At 40.0% G+C, this 24,715-nt stretch overlaps 1 protein-coding gene across 4 annotated transcripts in view; it reads left to right on the top strand.

Moving 5' to 3' along the window:
- RFWD3 (ring finger and WD repeat domain 3) overlaps positions 1–15,029 on the top strand; it is a 64,574-nt gene extending 49,545 nt beyond the window's left edge. For all 4 annotated transcript variants that reach the window (XM_036993838.2, XM_036993836.2, XM_036993837.2 and 1 more), the window contains exons 8-13: positions 471–699; positions 2,845–2,995; positions 4,111–4,287; positions 9,432–9,646; positions 10,897–11,108; positions 12,631–15,029. In XM_036993838.2, coding sequence (XP_036849733.1) covers positions 471–699; positions 2,845–2,995; positions 4,111–4,287; positions 9,432–9,646; positions 10,897–11,108; positions 12,631–12,774 — 1,128 coding nt within the window. In that variant the 3' untranslated portion in view covers positions 12,775–15,029. The remainder of the gene's footprint in view (positions 1–470; positions 700–2,844; positions 2,996–4,110; positions 4,288–9,431; positions 9,647–10,896; positions 11,109–12,630) is intronic.
- The last annotated feature ends 9,686 nt before the right edge of the window (positions 15,030–24,715 follow it).

The following is a 24,715-nucleotide window of genomic DNA, read 5'->3' as shown; positions in this document are numbered from 1 at the left end:
TAACCCAAAGAAGTTTGGGATAGGAATTGAAAAGCAATCCATATATTACTCAAGTACGTCTCACAAACAAATAAGATTTAGCAAGTTTTTCAGGAAAGCAATATAATTAACTTTTATTAGAGTGTTTGAAGCTTATACACTTAAGAATAAATTCTACTGCAGTCTGAATTTTTAAAAAATTAAACGCCTGCTTATAATTCCAACTTGTTAAATTATTTCACCTCTCTGAATCTACCAGTAAAATGAGGGGCTTTAGACAGAAAAGCCATTAAAGACTTCCAGCACTACTATTTTATGATTCTCTGCTGCATTTCAATTGCTTATTGAACTAGTGAAAATAGCAGTTCTCTAGAATTATTGTTAATATTTTCATGTACTGGATAGGAAATCTCCTTGTATTAAATCAAGAAACTGCACAAGGGGAATATCAAATGAAAAACGTCACGTTTACAAAATCTTTTTCATTTTAGGACTTGCAACAACTTGTGCAGCAGCATCAGCAACAGATTTCACAGCAACCTGGGGGCTCCCAAGCACGTAGTCGAAGCTACCTGCCCTCCAGCCAGGCCCAGCACAAGTATCATTTCCAGAAGACCTTCACCGTGTCTAAGACAGGAAACTGCCGCATCATGGCATACTGTGATGCTCTGAACTGCCTGGTGGTGTCTCAGCCTTCTCCTGAGGCCTCCTTCCTTCCAGGTGAACAGTCCAGAACCTGTGCTTTCATGTTCATTGTAGAACTTCATGTATTTTTCCCCCCCTTTTTTTGAGAATCCAGGACTCATTAGTAGGTGAACTCACCACACCCACCAAATCACCTTTTCCTAGTCAGTTCCCTGTTAATTCAGATATTTTCAGGTGCTATAACTTGGTGTCTGTTGACTTCATTCTGTACGTTTGTTTGCCAAGAGGTTAGAAATACTGATAACCATGGTAAAGTGAGAGAAATGAGGTCCTTGAAGTGTGGATCACACAGAGGGCACCACTTCTTCTATGTCCCTTAAAGTTACAGATTTATTTCAGACTGGAAATATTTTTAAAAACTAACTCTAGGAGGGCCAAGTCAAGTTGAAACAAGATTTAGTCCTTATTTTCAGTAGTGTTCAAAGTGACAGATTTCAAGGAAAAGAATTGGAATACATAGATTATTTTGTTAATACTACACTAATTTTCTCATACTTTGTGCTTTTTAAGTTTCATTTTAAATTGTGTTGATGTTGAATACCAATCTCCTCACAGGCCTAATTAATTCCTACATGTTGTAGTTGTTTCTTTATACTGTCTTGAGCTATGATTCCTGCCAACTCTCAAGTCCCTTCATTGGAGCCTGATTTCCTGTTTCCCCACTTAGAAATTCCATTCAAATACTTCAAAACTGTGTCCCCCTCAAACTTATATATATATATACACACACACAGGATTAGGAGTGAAAGCTGTAAATTTTCTTTTTTTTCTATTCACTGGTGTTAGCTGTACTGAGAGAAGCTCCCATTGAGGGGAAAGCAAAAGAATTATTTGTAATATTCATATGTCCCATGGAAATTTTTATTGGAAAGATTTATCACAAACTAAAACCCTCCCCACAAATGGGGAAAATAGTATTTTTTTTAATTCTTCCCCAATTGGGTATGATCTGTTCCTTTTTTCTTAATGCTTCTATTCCACTCTGTGTAGCTAACTCTCGATAGCCAGCTGGTGCTCCTTATTTCCTTGATGGTAAGCTTGCAAGTATTCGTGTTCTTTGTTAATTTAAAGCCTTTAGTTTCCCTGTTTGTCTCTGACTCCTAGTTCTATTTCAGGAAAAACACTAACTTTTCTCACTTGGTTCCCTAGGTAAGCTGAGTATGATTCCAGGCTTCTTAAATCTAGGATTTGACAAATTCTGTTGTTTATAATTCAAATAATAATAGATACTTAGTAGAAATAGATACATTATCATAGTCTAGCAAGAGAAAAGAGTGACAAATTAAAAAGGACACATTTTGGGGTTTTTTCCCCCTCCTGGAATAATATACATTGATTAGAATACTTGAGGTATCATCTGTTTTCATTCCATTTCAGACAAATGTAGTATATGTTGTCCACCTGATAGAGAAATTACCTCCATTATTTATTGTTCACTGTCTCTTCTGTGTCTTCAGTTCTGTGGTTCAAGTGGAATAGTCTCTCTCTTAACAGCTTTTTTAAAGTATAATTGACCTATAATAAATTATACATATTTAAAGTATGCAGTTTGATGAGTTTTCATAGATGAATACACCACTGAAGCCATCACCACATGGAGTCAAGATAAAGAACATATCTGTTAGCCCATTTTCTTATGCCCTTTTGTAATCCGTCTCCCACCTGTCCCTCCTTTCCCATTCCCAGACAACCACTGGTCTACTATCTGTTATTGTATATTAGTTTACATTTAGAGAATTTTGTGTCATTTTTTATAATTTAAAAGTATTTTACTTTTGATCATGGAATTACAGTGTTCCTCTTATTGGCTTCTTTTAGTGTAAGTTTTCTGGGATTCCTCCATATTGTGTTTATCAGTAGTTCATTCCCTTTTACTGCTGGGTAGTATTCCATTGTGTGTGTGTATATACACACACATACATATATATATATATCCACATATCGTGTGGCTTATCCACTCACCTGTTGACAGACATTTGGAATGGAATATATTTTTTAAAATAAATTGTAGCCCTAGGAAATTTTTATTTTCTTTATTTCATCAGCTGTTTTCCAGGGACTTAAATGCCTAGAAAGATGAACAAAGGAACTACTTGAAAAGGTAGTTTTGCCCTAATTTAACTTTCAGTGATCTCTTTTACACTCTCTTACCTTTGGCAGGCTTTGGTGTTAAGATGTTAAGTACTGCCAACATGAAAAGCAGTCAGTACATTGCCATGCATAGCAAACAGATCCGTGGACTGGCTTTCAGCAGTCAGCCCAAAGGCTTACTGCTCTCTGCTTCCTTGGACAGCACTATTAAATTGACCAGGTGAGTGCTTCGGGTAGAAAGATGGGGTCTGGGCTATTTAGTGTTTAACAGCATGGAAATTAGCATCTGCATTATGATAGCTTTAGATTGCTTTATGGAGGAATGGGCCTGAGGCATTGTGTACTGAAATCCTGGTTCATCGAATTTGTTTGTTTGTTTGTTTTAAAAGAAGACAGTAGGTCACAAAACAGTATATATAGTGTTCCATTTCTTTAAAATTATACACAATAGATCTTAAGCCATGCAGATGAGAGTAACACCCTAGAAATGATAGAATATCCTTATGGAGGGTACTTTGATCCCTAGCCCAATGAAATCACCGTACCAGCTTGGGACTGTTTGCTTCTAATCTGTTACCTGAATCATTCTGCTTAACAAAAATGCTCACCAGAACTTACTTTCCTGGAGGGCCATGATAATGTCCCTCATCAGTGACCCTCAGCTACTATACTATCTCTCACATGCTCTGAGTGCCATGAACCAGGTCTTAGTGTGCTCCTTGACTTTATCTTTTAGAATATAGTTCTGATCAGATGTTGATAGTTGGTTTCCTGTTTCTGCCATGAAATCTGAGGGACATTATGATAGTACTGTCAGGCCTGATACGCCTTTTGTCTTCTCTAGAATGCTGCAACTTAGTTTTGCCCTGAATCTCAATTTACCACTATGTTTTTTGTGGTATGTATATGCCATGATTTTTTATAGAGGAGGGGGTGGGGAAAAAATAGTAAATACCAAAATGTTATTAATGACTACCTTTGGATGATAGATTATAACTTACTGTTCTCACATATCTTCTAATTTTTTGACATTGAATATTGATTACCTGTTTAATTGGTAACTTTGGAGAAAGTAATGGGAAGGGTTGGAAATACAGTGTTTAAATGGCCCTTTAACTTAATTCTTTTACTGCCTTACATTTCAAGAGGAAAACCTATGTCCCCAAAACAAATACTTTGGAATTAAAAGAAGTTATCTGGGCATTCACTAGAGAAAACTGGAAATAGTTCAAGTCCGTGGGGGCATGTTCTTAAAAGATAAGCATTGAAACTATAATCTTTGCATCTTTGATTTTTCTTAATGCATAGTTGTAAAAGTCTCTTGCATCTCCACAGCCTGGAAACAAATACAGTGGTGCAGACTTACGACGCTGGACGTCCTGTCTGGAGCTGCTGCTGGTGTCTTGATGAAAACAATTACATTTATGCTGGACTGGTCAACGGTTCAATCCTGGTGTATGACCTTCGATACACAAGCAGTCATATCCAGGAGTTAGTACCTCAGAAAGCCAGGTAGAGAGCCACTCACGTTTTTTCCTGTAGGTAACAGCTTTCTCTTAGACTGTTACTGTATTAACTGTCTTTTGAGAGTGTTTCTCAGTCAAAAATCCCTTGTAAAGGGCAGTTCTGTGAGTCCACTGATCTATTCTCACTTCAGAATCAGTAACATCCTTACAATTTGTATTCATTACATTTCACATAGTAGGAAGCTCTGGTGTAAGGTTTATATAGTCACTTGTCACCCATCATAGCAAAACGAAGTTAGATCTATATTCAGAACCCAGTTCCACTACATACAAGCAACATTTCTTGGTCATGTTTCCCGGTCTCTTAAGATACACTTGCTTTAATGGCCACATGCCTAACTTAAAGGAAGAGATCAAAGCGTAGGCCAATAAAAAAGGATTTAACTTCCCTAATTGATAGCTAAACCGACTTGGTCTGAAGATACCATATTACTATGATTTATCATTTATAATCCAGTTATAGAATTAGGTTTGTTAATTCAGCCCAAGTTCTGAGGGTAAGTGGCTACCAGCTGTTCAGAATATATTGAGTACCATTTGGGTGTGTTATTCTCCTGGAGGTATAAAGTTTGGAAAGGAGAGTGGCATCTATGACATAGGCCAAAATGAGAAGTACTTCAAAAGAGAATTTCCACTTCCAATTTGAATATGTGTAAGGGGAAGCATGGGGACCTAAAATAAAAATATCACTGTAGTAATTACTGAAACTTAGGCTCAGCACTTTGAGGTTTTCTTTTCATTTGGGTGGGGTGAAATCATACTTCTCTGATGTGGTCTATAGGCCTGAAGATGACTGATGTAAATTTATACAAATGTGAACTCCAGGAAAACAAGGTTATCTGCTATTAATGTAGAGGGATATAGAATAGACAAAAAAAGAGCAAGGAAAGAATGCTTTTATGTGTTACTCATTTTTGTTTTAGTTTTCTTTGGCTGGCTGCATAGTGACAGGAAATTAAATCAGCCAAAGGGATCCCTTTGGCGATTTATGTGGGAATGAGTTCTTGAGATTATAATTTGCAGGCTAATATTTTGGAGAGAATTCTTAGCATGTAGTCCTGGTCATATGTTTATAGAAAGAGATTTAGAAACTCTCTAAAGAAACCATCCTGTTTTTTAATTAAAATGTAATTGCTGTCTACACCCAAAAGCAGCAGGATACACATTCTTCTCAAGTGCACATGGAACATTCTCCAGAATAGACCACATACTATGCCACAAAAAGAGCCTCAGTAAATTCAAAAAGAGTGAAATTCTACCAACCAACTTCTCAGACCACAAAGGTATAAAACTAGAAATAAATTGTACAAAGAAAGCAAAAAGACTCACAAACACATGGAAGCTTAACAACATGCTCCTAAATAATCAATGGACCAATGACCAAATTAGAATAAAGATCAAGCAATATATGGAAACAAATGACAACAACACAAAGCCCCAACTTCTGTGGGACGCAGCGAAAGCAGATTTAAGAGGAAAGTATATAACAATCCAGGCACACTTAAAGAAGGAAGAACAATCCCAAATGAATAGTCTAAAGTCACAGTTATCAAAATTGGAAAAAGAAGAACCAATGAGGCCTAAAGTCGGCAGAAGGAGAGACATAATAAAGATCAGAGAAGAAATAAATAAAATTGAGAAGAATGAAACAATAGAAAAAAATCAGTGAAACCAAGAGCTAGTTCTTTGAGAAAATAAAATAGATAAGCCTCTAGCCATACTTAAAGAGAATCCGCACACATCAACAGAATCAGAAACAAGAAAGGAAAAATCACGATGGACACCACAGAAATACAAAGAATTATTAGAGAATACTATGAAAACTTGCATGCTAACAAGCTGGAAAACCTAGAAGAAATGGACAACTTCCTAGAAAAATACAACCTCCCAAGACTGACCAAGGAAGAAAAAGAAAATCTAAACAGACCAATTACCAGTAACGAAATTGAAGCAGTAATCAAAAAACTACCCAAGAGCAAAACCCCCCCGGGCCAGACGATTTACTTCGGAATTTTATCAGACATACAGAGAAGACATAATACCCATTCTCTTTAAAGTTTTCCAAAAAATAGAAGAAGAAGGAATACTCCCAAACTCATTCTATGAAGCCAACATCACCCTAATACCAAAACCAGGCAAAGACCCCACCAAAAAAGAAAATTACAGACCAATATCCTTGATGAACATAGATGCAAAAATACTCAACAAAATATTAGCAAACCAAATTCAAAAATACATCAAAAGGATCATACACCATGACCAAGTGGGATTCATCTCAGGGATGCAAGGATGGTACAACATTCGAAAATCCATCAACATCATCCACCACCTAAACAAAATAAAGGACAAAAATCACATGATCATCTCCATAGATGCTGAAAAAGCATTCGACAAAATTCAACATCCATTCATGATATAAACTCTCAACAAAATGGGCATAGAGGGCAAGTACCTCAACATAATAAAGGCCATATGTGATAAACCCACAGCCAACATCATACTGAACAGCGAGAAGCTGAAAGCTTTTCCTCTAAGATCGGTAATAAGACACAAATGCCCACTCTCCCCACTTCTGTACAACATAGTACTGGGGGTCCTAGCCACAGCAATCAGACAAAACAAAGAAATACAAGGAATCCAGATTGGTAAAGAAGAAGTTAAACTGTCCCTGTTTCCAGATGACATGATATTGTACATAAAATACCCTAAATACTCCACTCAAAAACTAGTAGAACGAATATCTGAATTCAGCAAAGTTGCAGAATACAAAATTAATACACAGAAATCTGTGGCTTTCCTATACACCAACAATGAACTAACAGAAAGAGAAATCAGGAAAACAATTCCATTCACAATTGCATCAAAAAGAATAAAATACCTAGGAATAAACCTAACCAAGGAAATGAAAGACCTATACCCTGAAAACTATAAGACACTCTTCAGAGAAATTAAAGAAGACACTAACAAATGGAAACGCATCCCATGCTCTTGGCTAGGAAGAATTGATATTGTCAAAATGGCCATCCTGCCCAAAGCAATCTACTGATTCAGTGCAATCCCTATCAAATTACCAACAACATTCTTCAACAACCTGAAACAAATAATTCAAAAATTCATATGGAAACACCAAAGAACCCGAAGAGCCAAAGCAATCCTGAGAAGGAAGAATAAAGTGGGGGGGATCTCACTCCCCAACTTCAAGCTCTACTACAAAGACACAGTAATCAAGACAATTTGGTACTGGCACAAGAATAGACGCCCAGACCAGTGAAACAGAATAGAGACTCCAGACATTAACCCAAACATATATGGTCAATTAATATACGATCAAGGAGCCATGGACATACAATGGGGAAATGATAGCCTCTTCAATAGTTGGTGTTGGCAAAACTGGACAGCTACATGTAAGAGAATGAAACTGGATCATTGTCTAACCCCATACACAAAAGTAAATTCGAAGTGGATCAAAGACCTGAATGTAAGTCATGAAACCATAAAACTCAGGAAAAAACATAGGCAAAAATCTCTTGGACATAAACATGAGCGACTTCATGAACATAACTCCCCAGGCAAGGGAAACAAAAGCAAAAATGAACAAGTGGGACTATATCAAGCTGAAAAGCTTCTGTACAGCAAAAGACACCATCAATAGAACAAAAAGGCATCCTACAGTATGGGAGAATATATTCATAAATGACCGATCTGATAAAGGCTTCACATCCAAAATATATAAAGAGCTCATGCACCTCAACAAACAAAAAGCAAATAATCCAATTAATAAATGGGCAGAGGAGCTGAACAGACAGTTCTCCAAAGAAGAAATTCAGATGGCCAACAGACATGAAAAAATGCTCCACATCGCTAGTCATCAGAGAAATGCAAATTAAAACCACAATGAGATATCACCTCACACCAGTAAGGATCGCCACCATCCAGAAGACAAACAACAACAAATGTTGGCGAGGTTGTGGAGAAAGGGGAACCCTCCCACCCTTCTGGTGGGAATGTAAATTAGTTCAGCCATTGTGGAAAGCAGTATGGAGGTTCCTCAAAAAACTCAAAATAGAAATACCATTTGACCCAGGAACTCCACTCCTAGGAATTTACCCTAAGAATGTAGGAGCCCAGTTTGAAAAAGACATATGCATCCCTATGTTTATTGCAGCACTATTTACAGTAGCCAAGAAATGGAAGCAGCCTAAGTGTTCATCAGAAGATCAATGGATAAAGAAGATGTACATATACACAATGGAATATTATTCAGCCACAAGAAGAAAACAAATCCTACCATTTGCAGCAATATGAATGGAGCTAAGAGGGTAATATGCTCAGTGAAATAAGCCAGGCAGAGAAAGACAAGTACCAAATGATTTCACTCATATGTGGAGTATAAGAACAAATTAAAACATGAAGGAATAAAACAGCAGCAGAATCACGAAACCCAAGAATGGACTAACAGTTACCCTGGGGAAAGGGACTGTGGATGGTGGGTGGGAAGGGAGGGATGGGGAGGAGGCATTACGATTTGCATGTATAAGTGGGGGAGGCACGGGGAGGGCTGTGCAACACAGAGAAGACAAGTAGTGATTCTACAGCATCTTACTACGCAGATGGACAGTGACTGTAATGGGGTTTGTGGGGGGGACTTGGTGAAGGGGGGAACCTAATGTTCTGCATGTAATTGTAGATTAATGATACCAAAATTTTTTAAAAATGTAATTGCTTTACACTGTGAAGGATCTGTCAACTACACTTTGGAAGCACTTTTTTATTAGTTGTGTAAGCTGTGTTTTCCTTCCTGACTTTTCTTCTGTACATGGCTAACCCCGTTTCCAGAAGCTTCACACCAGCTAAGCTTCCTTGTGATTGTGATCTTGTACTGTTACATTTCATAGTCAGTTTTTTTATTGCTTTTAGAACATGGGGTGTCTCTTTTGAAATTGGATGCAGGAGATGATATGCATGCTTTTGTTTCTACATAGTAAGTTGATAGTTGTTATCAGATGTCAGAGGATAGGAACCCACAGAAGGTTTTTAGCTTTTTCTGTAGAGGGGTAGGAATGTGTTTAAGGGCTCATGGAGCAGTCCAAGCACTGGAGTGTAAGACATGTTTCCTTTGATTCCCTTCAGATGCCCACTGGTATCCTTGTCGTACATACCCAGAGCTGCCTCTGCTGTGTTTCCATATGGTGGAGTATTGGCTGGAACCTTGGAGAATGCTTCCTTCTGGGAGCTGAAAATGGGCTTTTCTCATTGGCCTCATGTGCTGCCTGTGGAGCCAGGGGGCTGCATTGACTTTCAGACCGAGAGCAGCACCCGGCATTGTCTTGTGACCTATAGGCCTGGTAGGTGTTGGGATGTCCTTGCAAGCTCTCCTGTGTTTCTTACGGGGAGCATATTGGTAGAGGGAGAGGAAAGGAGAACTTGTCCTACCATTCATTCAGGTGGCACTACTAAGCTCCTCACAGTCTGATAGCTCTTGCTACTCCAGTGGGTGGTGGCCCCTGTTCCTCCATAGAGCCTGCCTCTGCTCCTCACTTGTGTGAACTGGGACAGATTTTGCCGGGTACTCCCTGAAATGAATAAGCCACTTCAGGAGCCCCCATGACTGAAAGCAGTGATGGAATGAGAAGACCTTCTGTTGAGGCCATGAGCTACCCTTGAATGAGTTTCATGTCTTCTACCTGCTCCTTACTTCACTTAAGAGAAAGGCTTAGATGAAGGGCCCAGAACAGGGTCTCTCCTCATGTGAGACCAACAAAGGTAAGTAGAGAGTAGATGAACAACCAGGTTGTGTGGGCCTACGAAGCTGAATTCAATTGCTTCCAGAACCGGGAGTGAACCGGGACAGCCAACTGTGCTTAAGTTCACAGGTCCTTTCTAACATGAAAAGTATGAACCTAGGCCGGTGTTTCATCAGAGTCCTCTGAGTGCCCATACTTCTGCTAGGTTTAAGATTTGTTTGAGGTGAGAAGCTGCCTCAGCAGATTTTTTTTACCTTTTTGGTTCTTAGCCTTCTCATAGGTCCTCCACCTCTAAGGCTGTAACTTGTAGAAAGCTTACAGGTCCCATTTTGTTCCGTAGCTTTTGTTTACCTCCCAGCAGAATCACCGGGACATGTTTCCCCTTCTGCTTTCACTTATGAAAGTGTACATTTCCAGGGATTAATGGGGCCCTCACTGGGGAGAAGAAAAGAAACATGTAGTCAGAATTCTTAAGGAAGATATCAACCCACACAGAGGTCTGGCAGCAGGATACATGGATTTTATTCTCAGGATTGTTTTAGGGTCTGGATTTCACCTGTGCTGTTAGTTTGTTGTTGGTACTCCTTTGCTTTGTAGTGTTCTTGATGGCTTAAAAATTGTGGCTTTTCTGTTACTACTGTGATGGACAGTGACTGTAATGGGGTATGTGGCAGGGACTTGATAATGGGGAGAATCTAGTAACCACAATGTTGCTCATGTAATCGTATATTAATGATACCAAAAGAAAAGAAAAAAATTGTGGCTTTTCCACTCAGTGGTAAGCATCTGAAGTTCAGGTACTTGGTTAATTTCTTTGGACCACCCCCATGGGTGGTTTCTGTATCCCGTAGATAAAAATCACAGCACCTTACGAAGTGTGTTGATGGAGATGTCCTACAAGCTGAATGACACTGGAGAGCCAGCCTGCTCCTGCCATCCTGTACAGACATTTCTTGGGGGACCCACTTGCAAACTGCTGACCAAAAGTGCCATTTTCCAAAACCCAGATAATGATGGCAGAATCCTAGTGTGTACCGGGGATGAAGCATCAAATTCTGCCCTGGTGAGATTATTTTTTATACACAAGTATATGAAACAAAAGCCAAAGTTTTTCATTATTGCATATTATATGCCTGTATATGTATGGTGGTTTATTTTTTTACACGAGTCACACTTTGCCTACTGTTATTTGCCCTTTTCCCATTTAACTTCCTATCTTGGATATCTTTCCATTTCAGTATCTGTAAATTCACCTCATTCTTTTTACTTGAGCTATAGTGTACCATGAACCATGTTGTAAACCTTAAGAAAAAAAAAGCAGTACTGATGAAACCCTTATAAAATAATTCATTCAGGCATCAGCTTCATCAGTTCAGGATGAAACTAACAGGTGAAAGATTGATGGGGAGTTTTACAGTAGAGTGGTCATCATATCACATCTGAGCACATTGATCACTGTTAACGTCAATGGGTTGACAAAAAATAATTTGCCTCTTGATGTAAGGTACTGAAGCACACAGCACCTTCTGAGAATGTACTTGAACTTGAATCTCATCAAGCATTAGAGCATTCACTGGCCACACAAGCATTTGAAATATGGTTGGTGTGAATGAAGAAGTTTATTTTTAGATTTTAATTTAAATATAAATAGGCTGTATGGCTAGTGGCCATCAATTAGATAACACCACTATGGAGTCTAATGCTAACTGTCATTTACTGGCACTGCAGTGGATAGAGGAAGAAGTTAAATAGCACAAAAAGCAGACAGACAAATCTAGGTTGTGGATGTTATGTAGGACGACTGACAGAGCTACAGCAAGTCAATGACAGAAAAAAGAAAGTGGGAGTTTGGATGTGCTGTAGATGAAAAGAGACTTACTAAAATTTACCAGATGTAATGTAGGCCTTACTTGAATCCTGATTCAAACAAGCCAAATGTAAAAAGAGACCATCAGAAAATCTTGAATATGCATTAGGTGTTAAAGAATACTATGATATTATTCATTTTATTGGACATGATGACATTGAAGTATAAAAAAATGTCTTTTTTTAGAGATGCATAATTAAGCATATATGGGTAAAATGACATGCAGTTGGAAAAGAAGTAGAATCAATAAAACATGTAAAAGTTTAATAATCAGGGTGATGTGGGTAGCTTATTGTACTTTACTACTTTTTATTACTTAAAAAATTTTTTTTCATGATAAAAGGTTTTTTAAAAGGAAAAGAAAACACCCGTTAGAAGATAGGTTCCATGAGGGCAGGAACAGGGATTTCTTGTCTTGTTGACCCTTCTGTCCCTAGGTGAGTGCCAGGCACAATGATTGAAGGGATGAATGCTAAGCTTGTTTTCAGATACACTCACAGATAGACTCATTGCTGATTGCAGTAGGTGAGGCCATACCCAAATGGTATCAGAAATGCCAGCTTTCTGTGCAACTTTGTGAAGATTAGAGACAGTCTGTTTTCCTCCCCAGGCAGTACTCTCTCTGAAGCTCTTTTCAGAGTTGTTTGATGGTAAAGAAAGCAAGTCCTCTAGCCGAATTGAATGACTCCTGACCTTTACCTCTGCTTGTCTTCTTTAGCTGTGGGATGCTGGCAGTGGCTCATTGCTGCAGGATCTTCAGGCTCATCAGCCTGTCTTGGACATCTGCCCTTTTGAGGTGAACCATAACAACTACCTGGCTACCTTAACAGAGAAGATGGTCCATATCTATAAGTGGGAATGAATGTGGTCTTGACATTTTTATCAGGTGCTGCTGGTTAATGTCAAGTGTTGTTTGCTAGCACCTAGCAGCCCTGAACAAGATCTCTGCTGTTGTCTGTGCATAGAACTTTGGGATGATGGTTACTTTGGGTTAGTCCGATTCTAGGACTGCAGGTCACTAAAACATTACAGACTGTGTATGTGCTGTGTCCATCAACAGAGTAAGTAACTGGTATTCTATCTACATTATCCATTTATTGGGTTAAAAGCTTTCTTGAGAAGCTGTAATTTTCATCAGACTTTCTGCTGGAACTGAGTGTTCTTCCAGGAGTCATTTAGGATATGAATGTACACCAAGCGTAATCTTGTCACTTGAGCTATCTGACTTGGGAATATTTAAGTCCCAGAAGGGACTAACCATCTTAGTACTGCCTGGATGCAGCATGGAGGCAGAAGTCTTCATTTCAACACAAGAGGGCACTGTAGAACCTGGAGAAGAGTTTGATCTATTTCTGACCTTGTGGGCTAACAACCTTTTGGTTAGTTGGTCTCATCCCCACAGATGACGTGTGTGGTGAGCACACCTGGTTTGCTCTGTGGCAGCAACAGGTATTGTTCTAGGTGTTCCAAGTAGAGCACCTCCTAGCAAGCCCAGTGATGGAGGTGACTGACAAGCTATAGACCTTTTCCTAATACTGGGTACATAAGTTCATCACATTGTGGGAGCCAAGGAAAGAAAACAGTTGTTCGAAGATATTTTTTTCTATTCAGCTTAGGATCTCAGGATGGTTTTATATAAGTCAGTGCTTTGAGGACTACTCCTTTTCCCTCTCACTAGGAAAAGGTGAGCAATATATCAAAGCTGTTACTTGAGTCTCTTCAAGCTAGCATCAGAAATCAGGAGCAGACTAACCAAGAGGCTTACAAAAGAGAAGCTGCTTGGAGTGCTGCTGGAAACAGAAGAAGGGCTTGTCTCTTCCATTTTGAAAGAGTTCACATCTAAGTAAAGCCAACCCGTCAGTGTGAGGGGTCTTGGGTGTGTTGAAATTCCCAGGTAAAATGTTCCCTGTGTGTAATTGATGTTTGATTCCAATTTCACCTGATTTGCCTCCCTTTCTAAAAGTGTTGTTATTAAGACAGTTATTCTCAGGAAGATAGTAGTGGTTGGAGACCTATATGGATTTCAGGGAAATGCCCACCAGCTTTCATTCCAACCCTGGATTGTCCAACATTGGGAGCTGTACTTTTCTCTAATAGAGGATTTAGTTTATATCTGTTTGCTTTGCCTAAAGCTATTCCCTAAACAACTGTCCACTACAGAACATGCCTCAAGGTGTAGGCAGTGAGTGCCCTGTTCTTGGGAACAGAGTAGTTAACAATGTGATTTTTCTTAAATAACTTTGTAGAAATGTTATCATTTTTATTTTAAAACAGTTCTGACCTGTCAACTCCTGTGCTGTTTTCAGTCATTCTCTCCAGCAAGAGGTCATTGCAGTAGATTTCCCCAGAACTTCGTACAAGTTCTAGTTGTGCCTTTTAAAGAGTAGCCTTCTGTTTAAAGGCATCTTTCAAAAAGCCAGTTGCCTGGGCCTGGGAAAGAGCCCCCTTTTCTCAGAGGAAATATTCTTTCTATATGTTGATGAATAAGAATGACTGCCGAGGCTTACAACTTCAGTGGCTGAAACGGATTTGAATTAAAAAGCAGAATACATCTGGTTTCAGCAGATTGTCAGAGGATGCAGGCAGTCAGGCCCTGGCCCCCTTTGCCTTTGGTGGGGGCAAAGCCCACAGCAGGTTAGGATCTGTAGAGTGCTGAAGTACACTCAGCTGATGCTGATTGATTCCCTCAAGAGTAGGAACCAAAGGACAACCAGGGAAGTTGAGTGAATCTCAGGTCTCACCAGTCCTTACATTCCTCCAGTAAATTTGGATGTTTTAGGGGCAAACTCATGTGATGACGACTGATTTTTCCAAAGGAAAAGGCTTCTCCCCCAACTGCCCCCACATCATCTGCCTCAGCCTGGCAGAAGTGTGCATCTGTGAACCTAAGACTCTGGTCTCCTGTTTGACACCGGCTCTGTAGCACCATGCTCACTTACCCCTGTGACTAAGGTCATTTTCCCATTTGAGAGTGTGGAATTAAGCAGACCTAAAGCATTTTGTTATATGTATCCTTGTACCTGTTTTGAAAACAGGACAGTGGGATCTCTGTTCTGTATTTTAATATTTTTGTCTTATGTTTTGCTGTTCATTTTAAAATAAAGCATTTGCCTTGTGTATGGACTCCTGGTGTCGTTTGTCTCTGACTGCCAGAAGCAGAAGCACATCTGCTGGTTGGGAGAGGGATATTTCTCCACCATGCAGAACAGAGTCTGCATTGCACAAGAATGCTCCCTGGTTCTTATTTAAGATAGCATCTTATTTAAATAGATGATGTGGTTGAGGCCCTAGCTGGCAATTCTATTTTGCTGTTATTAATGGGAAGCTGTGTGTTTGCCTCGTAAGAACTTTCCCACACTGGTTATTTGTCTGTTTACTCTCAGATCTAAGAGTCTGAGTCCTGCAAACTATATTTCCTGAACTCCCTTCATGTGCATTGTGCTAGCTTCCTGTTAGTTTCTTTGAACCTGGAAGACCAGAATATGGGAGGAGGGGAGGACTTACCTTTTGCTTCTTTTAGTCTTTGGCTGCCCTTCTGACAGTAGCAGCCGCATTGGGCAAGTGTGGGCTCCTTTGTTCCTCCTGTTCATCACAATTCTGGCCACTTGCCTTAGTTTCTTTGTTTTATTTAGTTCAGGAATTTCTATTTCCTGAAGTCGTGGTGTTTGGGATTAGACTGGAAAGGCTGAAAATGTATTCCATATGAACAGCAAATGGAGTTTACTAGATTTCAGGAGGACTGAATCCAATTTCCAACAAAGGTGACAAAGGTCCTGGGGTAGAAGCAAGCCCCAAATTACTAAGAAACCCAACACATTAGTTTTCTTTGGTACTCTTCTTTTTGTTTCCCATCTCACTGATTGGCTATAAGTGAGATTCTGAAAAGAGACATTTGTGTGTCCTTGTCCTTTATAATCAGTCAATTTCTGTTTGTTGGTAAAAATCTCATGTTTGTTTATCCCTTTACAGTTCACAAAGCCCCTTCCTAATATATTAACTGTTGCAGTCGGGGACCACGAAAATGAGGAACCAAGTCAGAATGATGTTTACTGCAGAGGGCTTAGACTTCCTTGGAGACTAAGCAACAAGTCAGCGCTCCCCTGCACTTTTATTAAGTTACAGCAAGTAAAAAGACAGGCATCAATTAATGATTATATGATGAGTTTTTTTTCAAGCTAAACAATTGCAAACTAATCACCTTTTAAAGTTTCTCTTATGTTTCACCAAGTCATCTGGCCACCTGAGTCTCACGGTGTGTTCCTTATCTGGGTTTGCCTCAGAAAGGATCGCGAGAACTGTTTGCAGTCCTTGTGACATTGCTCATGTCTTGCACCAGATTCCAAGACACAGCACCTATTATCCTCTCTTAGATTAGTTTCAGCTATAGATTAAGCTTAAACAGGAACTAAATTACAGCAAGGTTAACTGCTGGGGTATCTACACATTACTTTTTAAACAATGCTATGGAATAAGTATTGTGACTCCAATTTACAGGGGAAGAAACAGGTTAAAAATCCTATTAAAAAAGACATTTAGGTGGCACTTTAATGTTACATGTTCTTTTTATATTTTATACTTGCCATTATTAACAGCTATGCGAGAGTTGGGAAACCTGGGTGAAAGCTTGTTTCCACTCTTAATATCTCTCTCCAGAAGAGCGTACACTGATTCCCCAGAACTTCCTAATACATTTAGAATGAAAATAAAGCAGTGAGTCATGCATATTATTGTGATGCATCACACTTCCAAGTGCCCTCACTTGTCTCAGATTTCTGGGTGCTGAGGCAGGGAGCACCATTGTTCGGTAGAAGAGCCCATTACACATGGACTAGAACCGCCCAGGTCAGTGCTTATCACAGGTCAGCTGAAGAGGGAAAGAAGGTAGTGGAGCTGCCCTGTCCTGTCCTAGAAAGCAAGGTGCAGGGCTGGCTGAATAAGCCAACACAATGTGTGGGCTTGGTTAAAGGAAATGTTGCCCATTGAAAGGAAAACAAATGAAGTTAAGAACTTCACTTAAATGCTTGGGTAAAAAGACCTGGAGGTTCTGTTCCCAAGCAAAGCTCTGTGTGAGTTGCCAACAGTTGGATAGACTTTGTTAATGAAAGTGCGGGCTTGGTGGGCCACTTGTTCTGGTATCTGACCCCATGTAAATGGTCATACTGTCCCTTCATACTCCAAAGCTGAGGTCTGTCTCATACCTATAGACCCTGCCATCTGATTAAAATGCCACCTTAAGGTTAAAGCCATGCTTTCAGAAGGCCTGGTAAATTCTCAGAAATTGAGGTATGGTGGGGGTGTTGGAGTGGCTCCAATTCTCTTAAACACGGTACCAAGAATTGATCATCAGTTAGCTAGGAATGAGGGCCTAACATAAGAAAGAGTGATGGGGAAAACGGAAGAGGAGAAATTGCTGAAAGTCCTGACACCTGATTTGTACCCCAATGGATAAACTGGCCATGATCCCAGTTCCCCTTATGAAGATGGTATCCTGACCGTTGAGGTGGAGAGTGTGACAGTAATTCACATCACTAGGTAGACAATAAGCCTCTTCACTCAGCTCATGTGAGTCACTTGCTGCCTGAGTTGAGGAAAGGAAACAAATACATTATCAGATGCTAACATTTATTTCTCTGATTAAGGTTATCCCCCTACCCCTGCCCACACACATAAAAAAAAACATGAAATTCCTTTAGAGTAAGAACCACAGTTTGTGTGACTTGGCAGGTTGTTGTAAGGCAGGCAGGACATCCAAATTCTAGAATGCTGGGTTTCTGTCTTTGGGTCTTAGATTCTCAGGTTAGACTGTCACTGAGGTTTCTATGACAGGTAACTTCAGGTCTCTTAGCTAGATAATTTGCGGGTGCCTTAGAAGTACATTATTTTTTCATCCCTTAAGTCTCATTGATAGCAAGTCACTTGTTTTTTCCTAAATTAAAAAATATACAGAATAGTTTATTTTAGAACTATAATAATAGCTTACATTTACTGAGTATGTGCCTAATGCTGTCATATACCTTTTATATGAAGGGAACTTTGAGAAAAGTTAATATGCCCAGGTGTGGTGGCCATGAAAGTGAGCCTCTTAGATCTCTTGACTATAGGGAACATAACTGACTGCCATTCCAGCTGCTGAGGTCTGAAATTCATTACTGCGTCTGCAGCAAGGCCACACTTACAAGTCGCTCCCAGCCAATAGCAGAGATACTAAGGCAGGCCCATTTCTGGGATATGTTCCACTCCAGGCAGACAACTAGTTTAAGGACTCTTCAAAGGCCTTGGCCAAACTTCTTAGAATTGGACTTTGGTCTTGTTTCCAACCAACCACCCATTCATTCTTTCCTCCCTTTCTACTTCAACCTGCACCATATGGATGGCCCCTTTTCCTATAGGTGTTGCTGCTAATAAATTTCTTACATAGCTAGTAGCCCCCCTCCTTTTCTCCCCCCAGTCTTTTAAGTTGTGGTAAAATACATTCAACACAAAATTTGCCAGCTTTACCACTTTTTAAGTGTACATTTAAGTGGTATTAGATTTATAATGTTCACAACTTTTCATCTTGTGAAATTGGAACTCTATACCCATTAAACAGTAACACCCCATTCTTCCCTCCAGCCCCTGGCAACTACCATTCTACTTTCTTGTCTCTGTATTTGACTGCCCTAATTGCCTCATGTAAGTGAAATCATACAGTATTTGTCTTTTTGTGACTGGCTTACTTCACTTAGCATAATGTCCTCAAAGTTCATACACATTGCAGCATATGTCAGAATTTCTTTGGAAGACATAATACTATTCCATTGTGTGTATATACCATATTTTGCTTATGCATTCATCTGTCAGTGGATTGCTTCCACATTTCAGTTACTGTAAATAATGTTACTATGGACATGGGTGTACAGGTATCTTTTTGAAACCCTGATTTCAGTTCTTTTGAGTATATACCCAGAAGTGGAATTGCTAGGTTATATGATTTTAATTTTTTGAGTAACTGTCATGCAGTTTTTCCACAGCAGTTGTACCATTTTACATATCCACTACCAGTGCACAAGGGTTCCAATATCTCATATCCTAAGTCATTATTTTTGGTTTTTTTAATAGCTTTCCTAATGGTTGTGAGGTGGTATCTCATTGTAGTTTCGATTTTCATCTCCCAAGTGATTACTGATGTTCAGCATCTTTTCATGTGCTCATTTGTGTATCTTCTTTGGAGAAACATGTATCCAAATCCTGTGCTAATTTTTAAATTGGGTTGTTTTTCTTGTTGATGGCTAATCACCTTTTGTTGCCTGCTTCCTGGTAGATCTACACTAACATAAGTAGTCCAGAAGTGTTCCAGAAAACAGGTAGTAATTTGGGGATAATTGGAACCCCAGAATAATTAAGACCAGATGGCAATGCTTAACTGCCAGATCCCAGATCACCATTATTACCAGCAAGATTGAAGAGGTGACCAAGGGATCTTGACCAGCAGGGACTTATGGAGAGGGTTAAAAAGTAGCATCCCTAAGGGCAAAATAGACACAGCCAAAAAGAGTGTTTTACATCCATAACACAAACCCACAAGAATGGAGGAACAAGAGGCTAAATTAGGATGGTCATCTGCAATAAGTCATACTCCTTTGTTAAGTTTTGAGACCAGAGCCACTTTCAGATCCAGAACCCATTGATGGATAAGTAGCTGAGAGCCTAGGATTAAAGACCTTACAACACCATGCCATCACAATGATTGCCTCAGTCCTTCCCCAGAGAGACACAACCAATTACTTGGGTGACTATACACTGGTGCAAGAAATAACCTAAGGACACAGTTTGAGTTGACATTGATATTCAGACTGAAAGCATCATCATAGTCCTCTGGCCTCTGAGGGCCAGGTAATAAATGGCATCCTGGCTAAAGTATGGCACACAGAGGCCCAGCTGGATATGTGGACCTATCCAGTGATTTCCCCCGTATCCAAATATATAACAAGATGATCTAGAAAATCTCCACTGTAGGGTTTTGACCTATGGGGTAAGAATTATGACAGAAAAAACCAATGTAAACACTAGAATCTGCTACCCACCACTGGCCAAGCTAGCAAATTAAAAGCAATGTCTTACTGGGGGATGGAGGATGATAGAGATTAGTGCTATCATTAAAGACCTAAAGAATGCAAGTATGACTCAAAGATGATGGAAAGTGAAAAATATTCCCAATGAATGGATGGGACTGCAAGCTGTGCCTTTGGTCTTTCCACTGTGTGGAAGGAGAAGTGGTCTAAGGTGAGAATATATAGAGATTCCTAGTCATGATCCAATGGCCTGGTCTGGGATAGAGGCACATAGAAGAATCATACAGGAGAAGGCAAAATAAGTAAAGAACTTTTTATCACATAAAATGCCCACCCACCAGAAAGCCTCTACCATGGAAGAGGCACTGAACAACCAAGTAGGCAATTGACATTAGTCAGCTTTCTGCCCCTGCAAGACCTAATATGCTGGGCACGTGAACTGAGCGACCATGGTTGCAGAGGTGGAGGCTACACATGGGCCCAAAGTCCCATTACCTAAGGCTGCCTCTGAATGTCCAACCTGTCAGCAATAGGGACCAACACTGAGTCTCTGATAAGCACTGTTCCCAGAGAATACCAAATGGCTACTTCCTGGCAAGTCAGCTACAATAGGCCCCTTACTTCTGAAAAGGCCAGTAGTTCATCCTTATAGGGACAGATACTTATTCTGCGTATGGATTTGCTTTTCTTGCTCTCAGAACCTCAGCCAGTGTCATGCCTGATTGAGTGGTATACATAGCATCTGACCTAGGGCACCCACTTCACAGTGAAGAGATTGCAGAAGTGGGCCCACAACCGTGGATCTGTGCGTCATATTGTGTTCCACACCATTCAGAAGCAGCCAGCTAACAGGACACTGGTAACGACCTACAGGCACAGCTGAAGCACTAGCCAAGATGCAATATTCTGAAAGAATGGGGTGCCATTCTGTAGGATGCAGTGTTAAATAAGAGACTTCTATATGGTGCTATGTCCCCAATAGGAAGAACACATGGATCCAGGAGCCAATGTGGGGAAACAGGAATGAAGACTGGGGCACATCACCAGGTAAGCCAGTGAAACTTCTGAGATAACTAGCTGTGGGTAAAGGAAATTCAGAATGGAAATTCAAGAGGGGATGAATACCAGTTGCAGCCCTGAGATCACCTGCTATGATGGATATTAGTTTCTCCCACTAACCTGTCTTGAATTTTTCACTCAGAAAGAGATCCATGGAAACTGGAGCAGCTGCTCACCAAACTTGTGTGGAGAAATAAATCTCGGGAGCAGGGTGGAATGAGGTGTTCATGGAAATTTGCCTCTTACATCTCCAACTCTGAGGAGTATGACTGACCAATGATCCCAGTTGCTGTTTTTTAAAATCCATCATTCCATTCACTCTAAGGCCACACTCCCCAAGGGTTGCTCCCAGCCAATGACTCCGGGTGTGGCAGAGATGCTGTAACTCTGGCCCATTCCTGGGAAGTTTTCATCCTAATAAGTCTCTTCTATGGCTAATCCTGTCTGGCGATTGCATTTTACAGAACCCAGAATAATCCACCAGTAAGCAAATGATGGAGTAGATAATGAAACCCAAACAGTCTAGGCTGATTCTCCTAAATCACAGTGCTATATCCCCAAGGCAGGAAACAGGTGCTTGGAAAATAACTATAAACGAATGAATATAAAAATGACATGTTTTCAAGGGGATAATTTTCCTAGGGAGGCTTCAGAAACGTTGAGGTTTTAGGGACCTAATAAACTCTCAAAGGCCCCATCTTTAAGAATTGAAAGGTGGTTAGAATTTCAGCATATGAATTTTAGGGGGACACAAACTGTCTATAGCACTGGATATGGCATTAGAATTACTGAAAGGGAACAGGTAAAAAAATATCCAACAGGAAGCACAGACTAGGTCATAAGTATGGAGCCTTTGTGAATGGGATGAGTGCCCATATAAGAGACTCCGGAGTCTCTTTCCTGGTGCCCTTCCTTCATGTGAGGTTACAACAAAAAGGTAGCTGTCTGTGAGCCAAGGCTCTCACCAAATACTGAATCTGCCAGCACACTGATCTTGGACTTCCAGAACTGTGAGACTTCCGCAGTTTTTTATAAGTCCCCTATTTGTGGTCTATTACACTAGCCCAAACAGATTAAGACATCTGGTCTGCTAATGAAGTCTTCTAATCAATTTTAAATCAGTTCTAGACTCTGTTTTATTATTCATATAGAATCAATTGAAATTCTCTATTTTCACCTATTTTACTGTCTATACCATATTATTCAGTTATTTCTTTTATTATTATTTTTATTAAGGAATCATTGATATAAAATCTTATGAAGGTTTCACATGAGCAACATTGTGGTTACTACATTCACCCATATTATCAAGTACCCCCACATGCCCCATTGCAGTCACTGTCCTTCAACATAAGATGCTATCGAGTCACTATTTGTCTTCTCTGTGCTGTCTGCCTTCCCCATAGTCACAGTTGCTTTAAAGTTCCCATCTGATAGTCCAGTTATCTGAATCATATGGAGTTTTTGTTGACTTTTTTTTTTCTTTTTGGTTTTGGTTATTTAGTTCAGTTCCAGTTTGTTTTTAACATGCCTCATAATTTTTTATTCAATGCTGGATTGTGCAAATTAAAAATTGTAGAAGCTTTGAATGATGTTACCTTTCTCCAGAAAAGTTTTTTTCTTGTAGACAATACTGGTGGGTCACTTTGATCCCCCACTGAGCCATGTTTTAAGCTTTATTAATATTAGTCTGTTGTAGTTTTGCCTTTTTTTTTTTCCTAGAGTAAGGTCTTTAGGATATTGTCCTTTCTCCTGGGGCACAGCCTTTATTCCTGTAAGGTATAGCTCTTCTGAGGCTTCAGTTAGAAGCAAGGGTGTTTACCAAGCCCCTATATGTAAGCAAGGTTTTGACTCTAACTTCTATTTATTTCCCAGCACTTACGGGGCCACTGAAATTTCTCTCAGTTTATTGCTGTCAGCTATTGTCTTTTAATAGGTTTATTGGAGTCTCACCCTGTGCTTGCACAGTGGAGTCAGCCAGTGACTTTAGAGAAATCTGTGCAGGTTTTTGGCTCTTTGTCGTTTCCTTCTCTTCAGTATTTAGGCCCTTAAGTCCCAGCCACTTTGGGGGCGCTGAATCCTACCTGTGTGTTTTTCGCCCAGTAAGATTTCTGTTTTCTGCATGGGCTCAATTCTTCTGAGCCAAAACTTGGACAGTACATTCAGAAAAAAATCGAGGCTGGAGCTCCCCTATGTACTTCCCTTTTTTCAAAGATTGTAGCTCCTCATTTCCTGACTGCATTGGTTATTTTATGCTTATTTTCTAATCCCTTCCAAGGATATTTTGTATATTTTGTCTAGCTTGTATGGTTTTATTTCAGTGGAAATACAAATTTGTAGTCATGGTAGGAATCAGAATCCTTACCACTTACGTGTGTATATAAGGCCGAATATGATCTGATCTTTGACCAGTTCTCTGACTCCTTCTATTCCCCTCTTTTCTCAATTCACTTCAGCCCCATGGGCTTTCATTTTGAATGTTTATCCCCGTGTCAGTGTTTTGAATTTATTGTTACCCTCTGCTTTTAGGACATTTCTGCTATGGTCTAAATGATGTATCCTCCCCTAAAATTCCTATGTTGAAATACTGATTGCCAGTGTGATGGTATTAGGGAGATGGGGCCTTTTGGAGGTGCTTAGGTCATGAGAGTGGAGTCCTCATGAATGGGATTAGTGTTCTAATATGGAACCCCAAAGAGCTCCCTAGCCCCTTCCACTGTGTGGGGACAGAGCAAGAAGGCTGCAATCTGCAGCCCAGATGAGAGTCTTCGCCAGAACCCAACCATGCTGGCTCCGTTATCTCAGACATCCAGCCTCCAGACCTGTGAGAAATAAATTTCCATTATTTATAAGCCATCCAGTCTGGCATTTTGTTAGAGCAGCCCAAATGGACTAAGGCCCCTTTGGATCCAGTTTCTCACATGGTTAATCTCAGGTTTACAATCCCTTGGTTCTTAGTTCAGTTATCAATCAGAAAGCCTTTTCCTAGCTGCCTTTATGTAAGTCCCTCTATACCTCACTCACACTGTATCTTTTATTTTTTTTCCTAGCACTTACACTGTCTGAAATTATCTTGCTCTTTGTTTACTTTCTTATTGTTTCTCTCTCATATAAACCAGTTCTTCAGTAACACCTGGCATATCAAACCAAACCAAACACGACGTATCTATTGAATGAATAAGGGAAGTGAGGATTAAGAAATAAAGGTTACTGTAACAGGTACAGTGAGTTCCTAGTTTGTGATAGAGATACTCTATTTTATACTGAAAAGTTCAGTGAGGCCAGGAGACCCAGGTGAGGTCAGCAGTCTTCCCACTGGCTTGGAGGCTTGTGCTTTTGGTAGAGTGTAGACTTGCCTGACACCGCCCAAGCTGGCCAGGTTCCCAGATTTCTCTCTGTTTCTTCTTGGTCACTGTGATTTCAAGATAGGTATGTATACTCCTCCCTCTCTCCAGAGGCAATCTGTGGCTGGGTGTAGGATTTCCTCAGTGCAGGCTGAGATGCAGCTGCTGGTTTATTTTAGCAGATTATCAACTTCTAGCCTTAAACTGACTGGAAATAATCTTCCACTTGTTGTCTGAGCACATTCAGACCCATTATGGAAAATTAATGGCCCCTAGTGACTTTTCAAGAATTTCTGGTGATGTCTTTTGCCTGTCTGCTTGAGACTTACCAATGCCATGTATCGTTAAC

Source organism: Manis javanica, chromosome 17 (assembly GCF_040802235.1).
Source record: "Manis javanica isolate MJ-LG chromosome 17, MJ_LKY, whole genome shotgun sequence".
In the NCBI taxonomy this organism is placed as follows: Eukaryota; Metazoa; Chordata; class Mammalia; order Pholidota; family Manidae; genus Manis; species Manis javanica.
The sequence above is the reverse complement of the archived record's forward strand: the minus strand, read 5'-3'. Positions and strand labels throughout refer to the sequence as shown.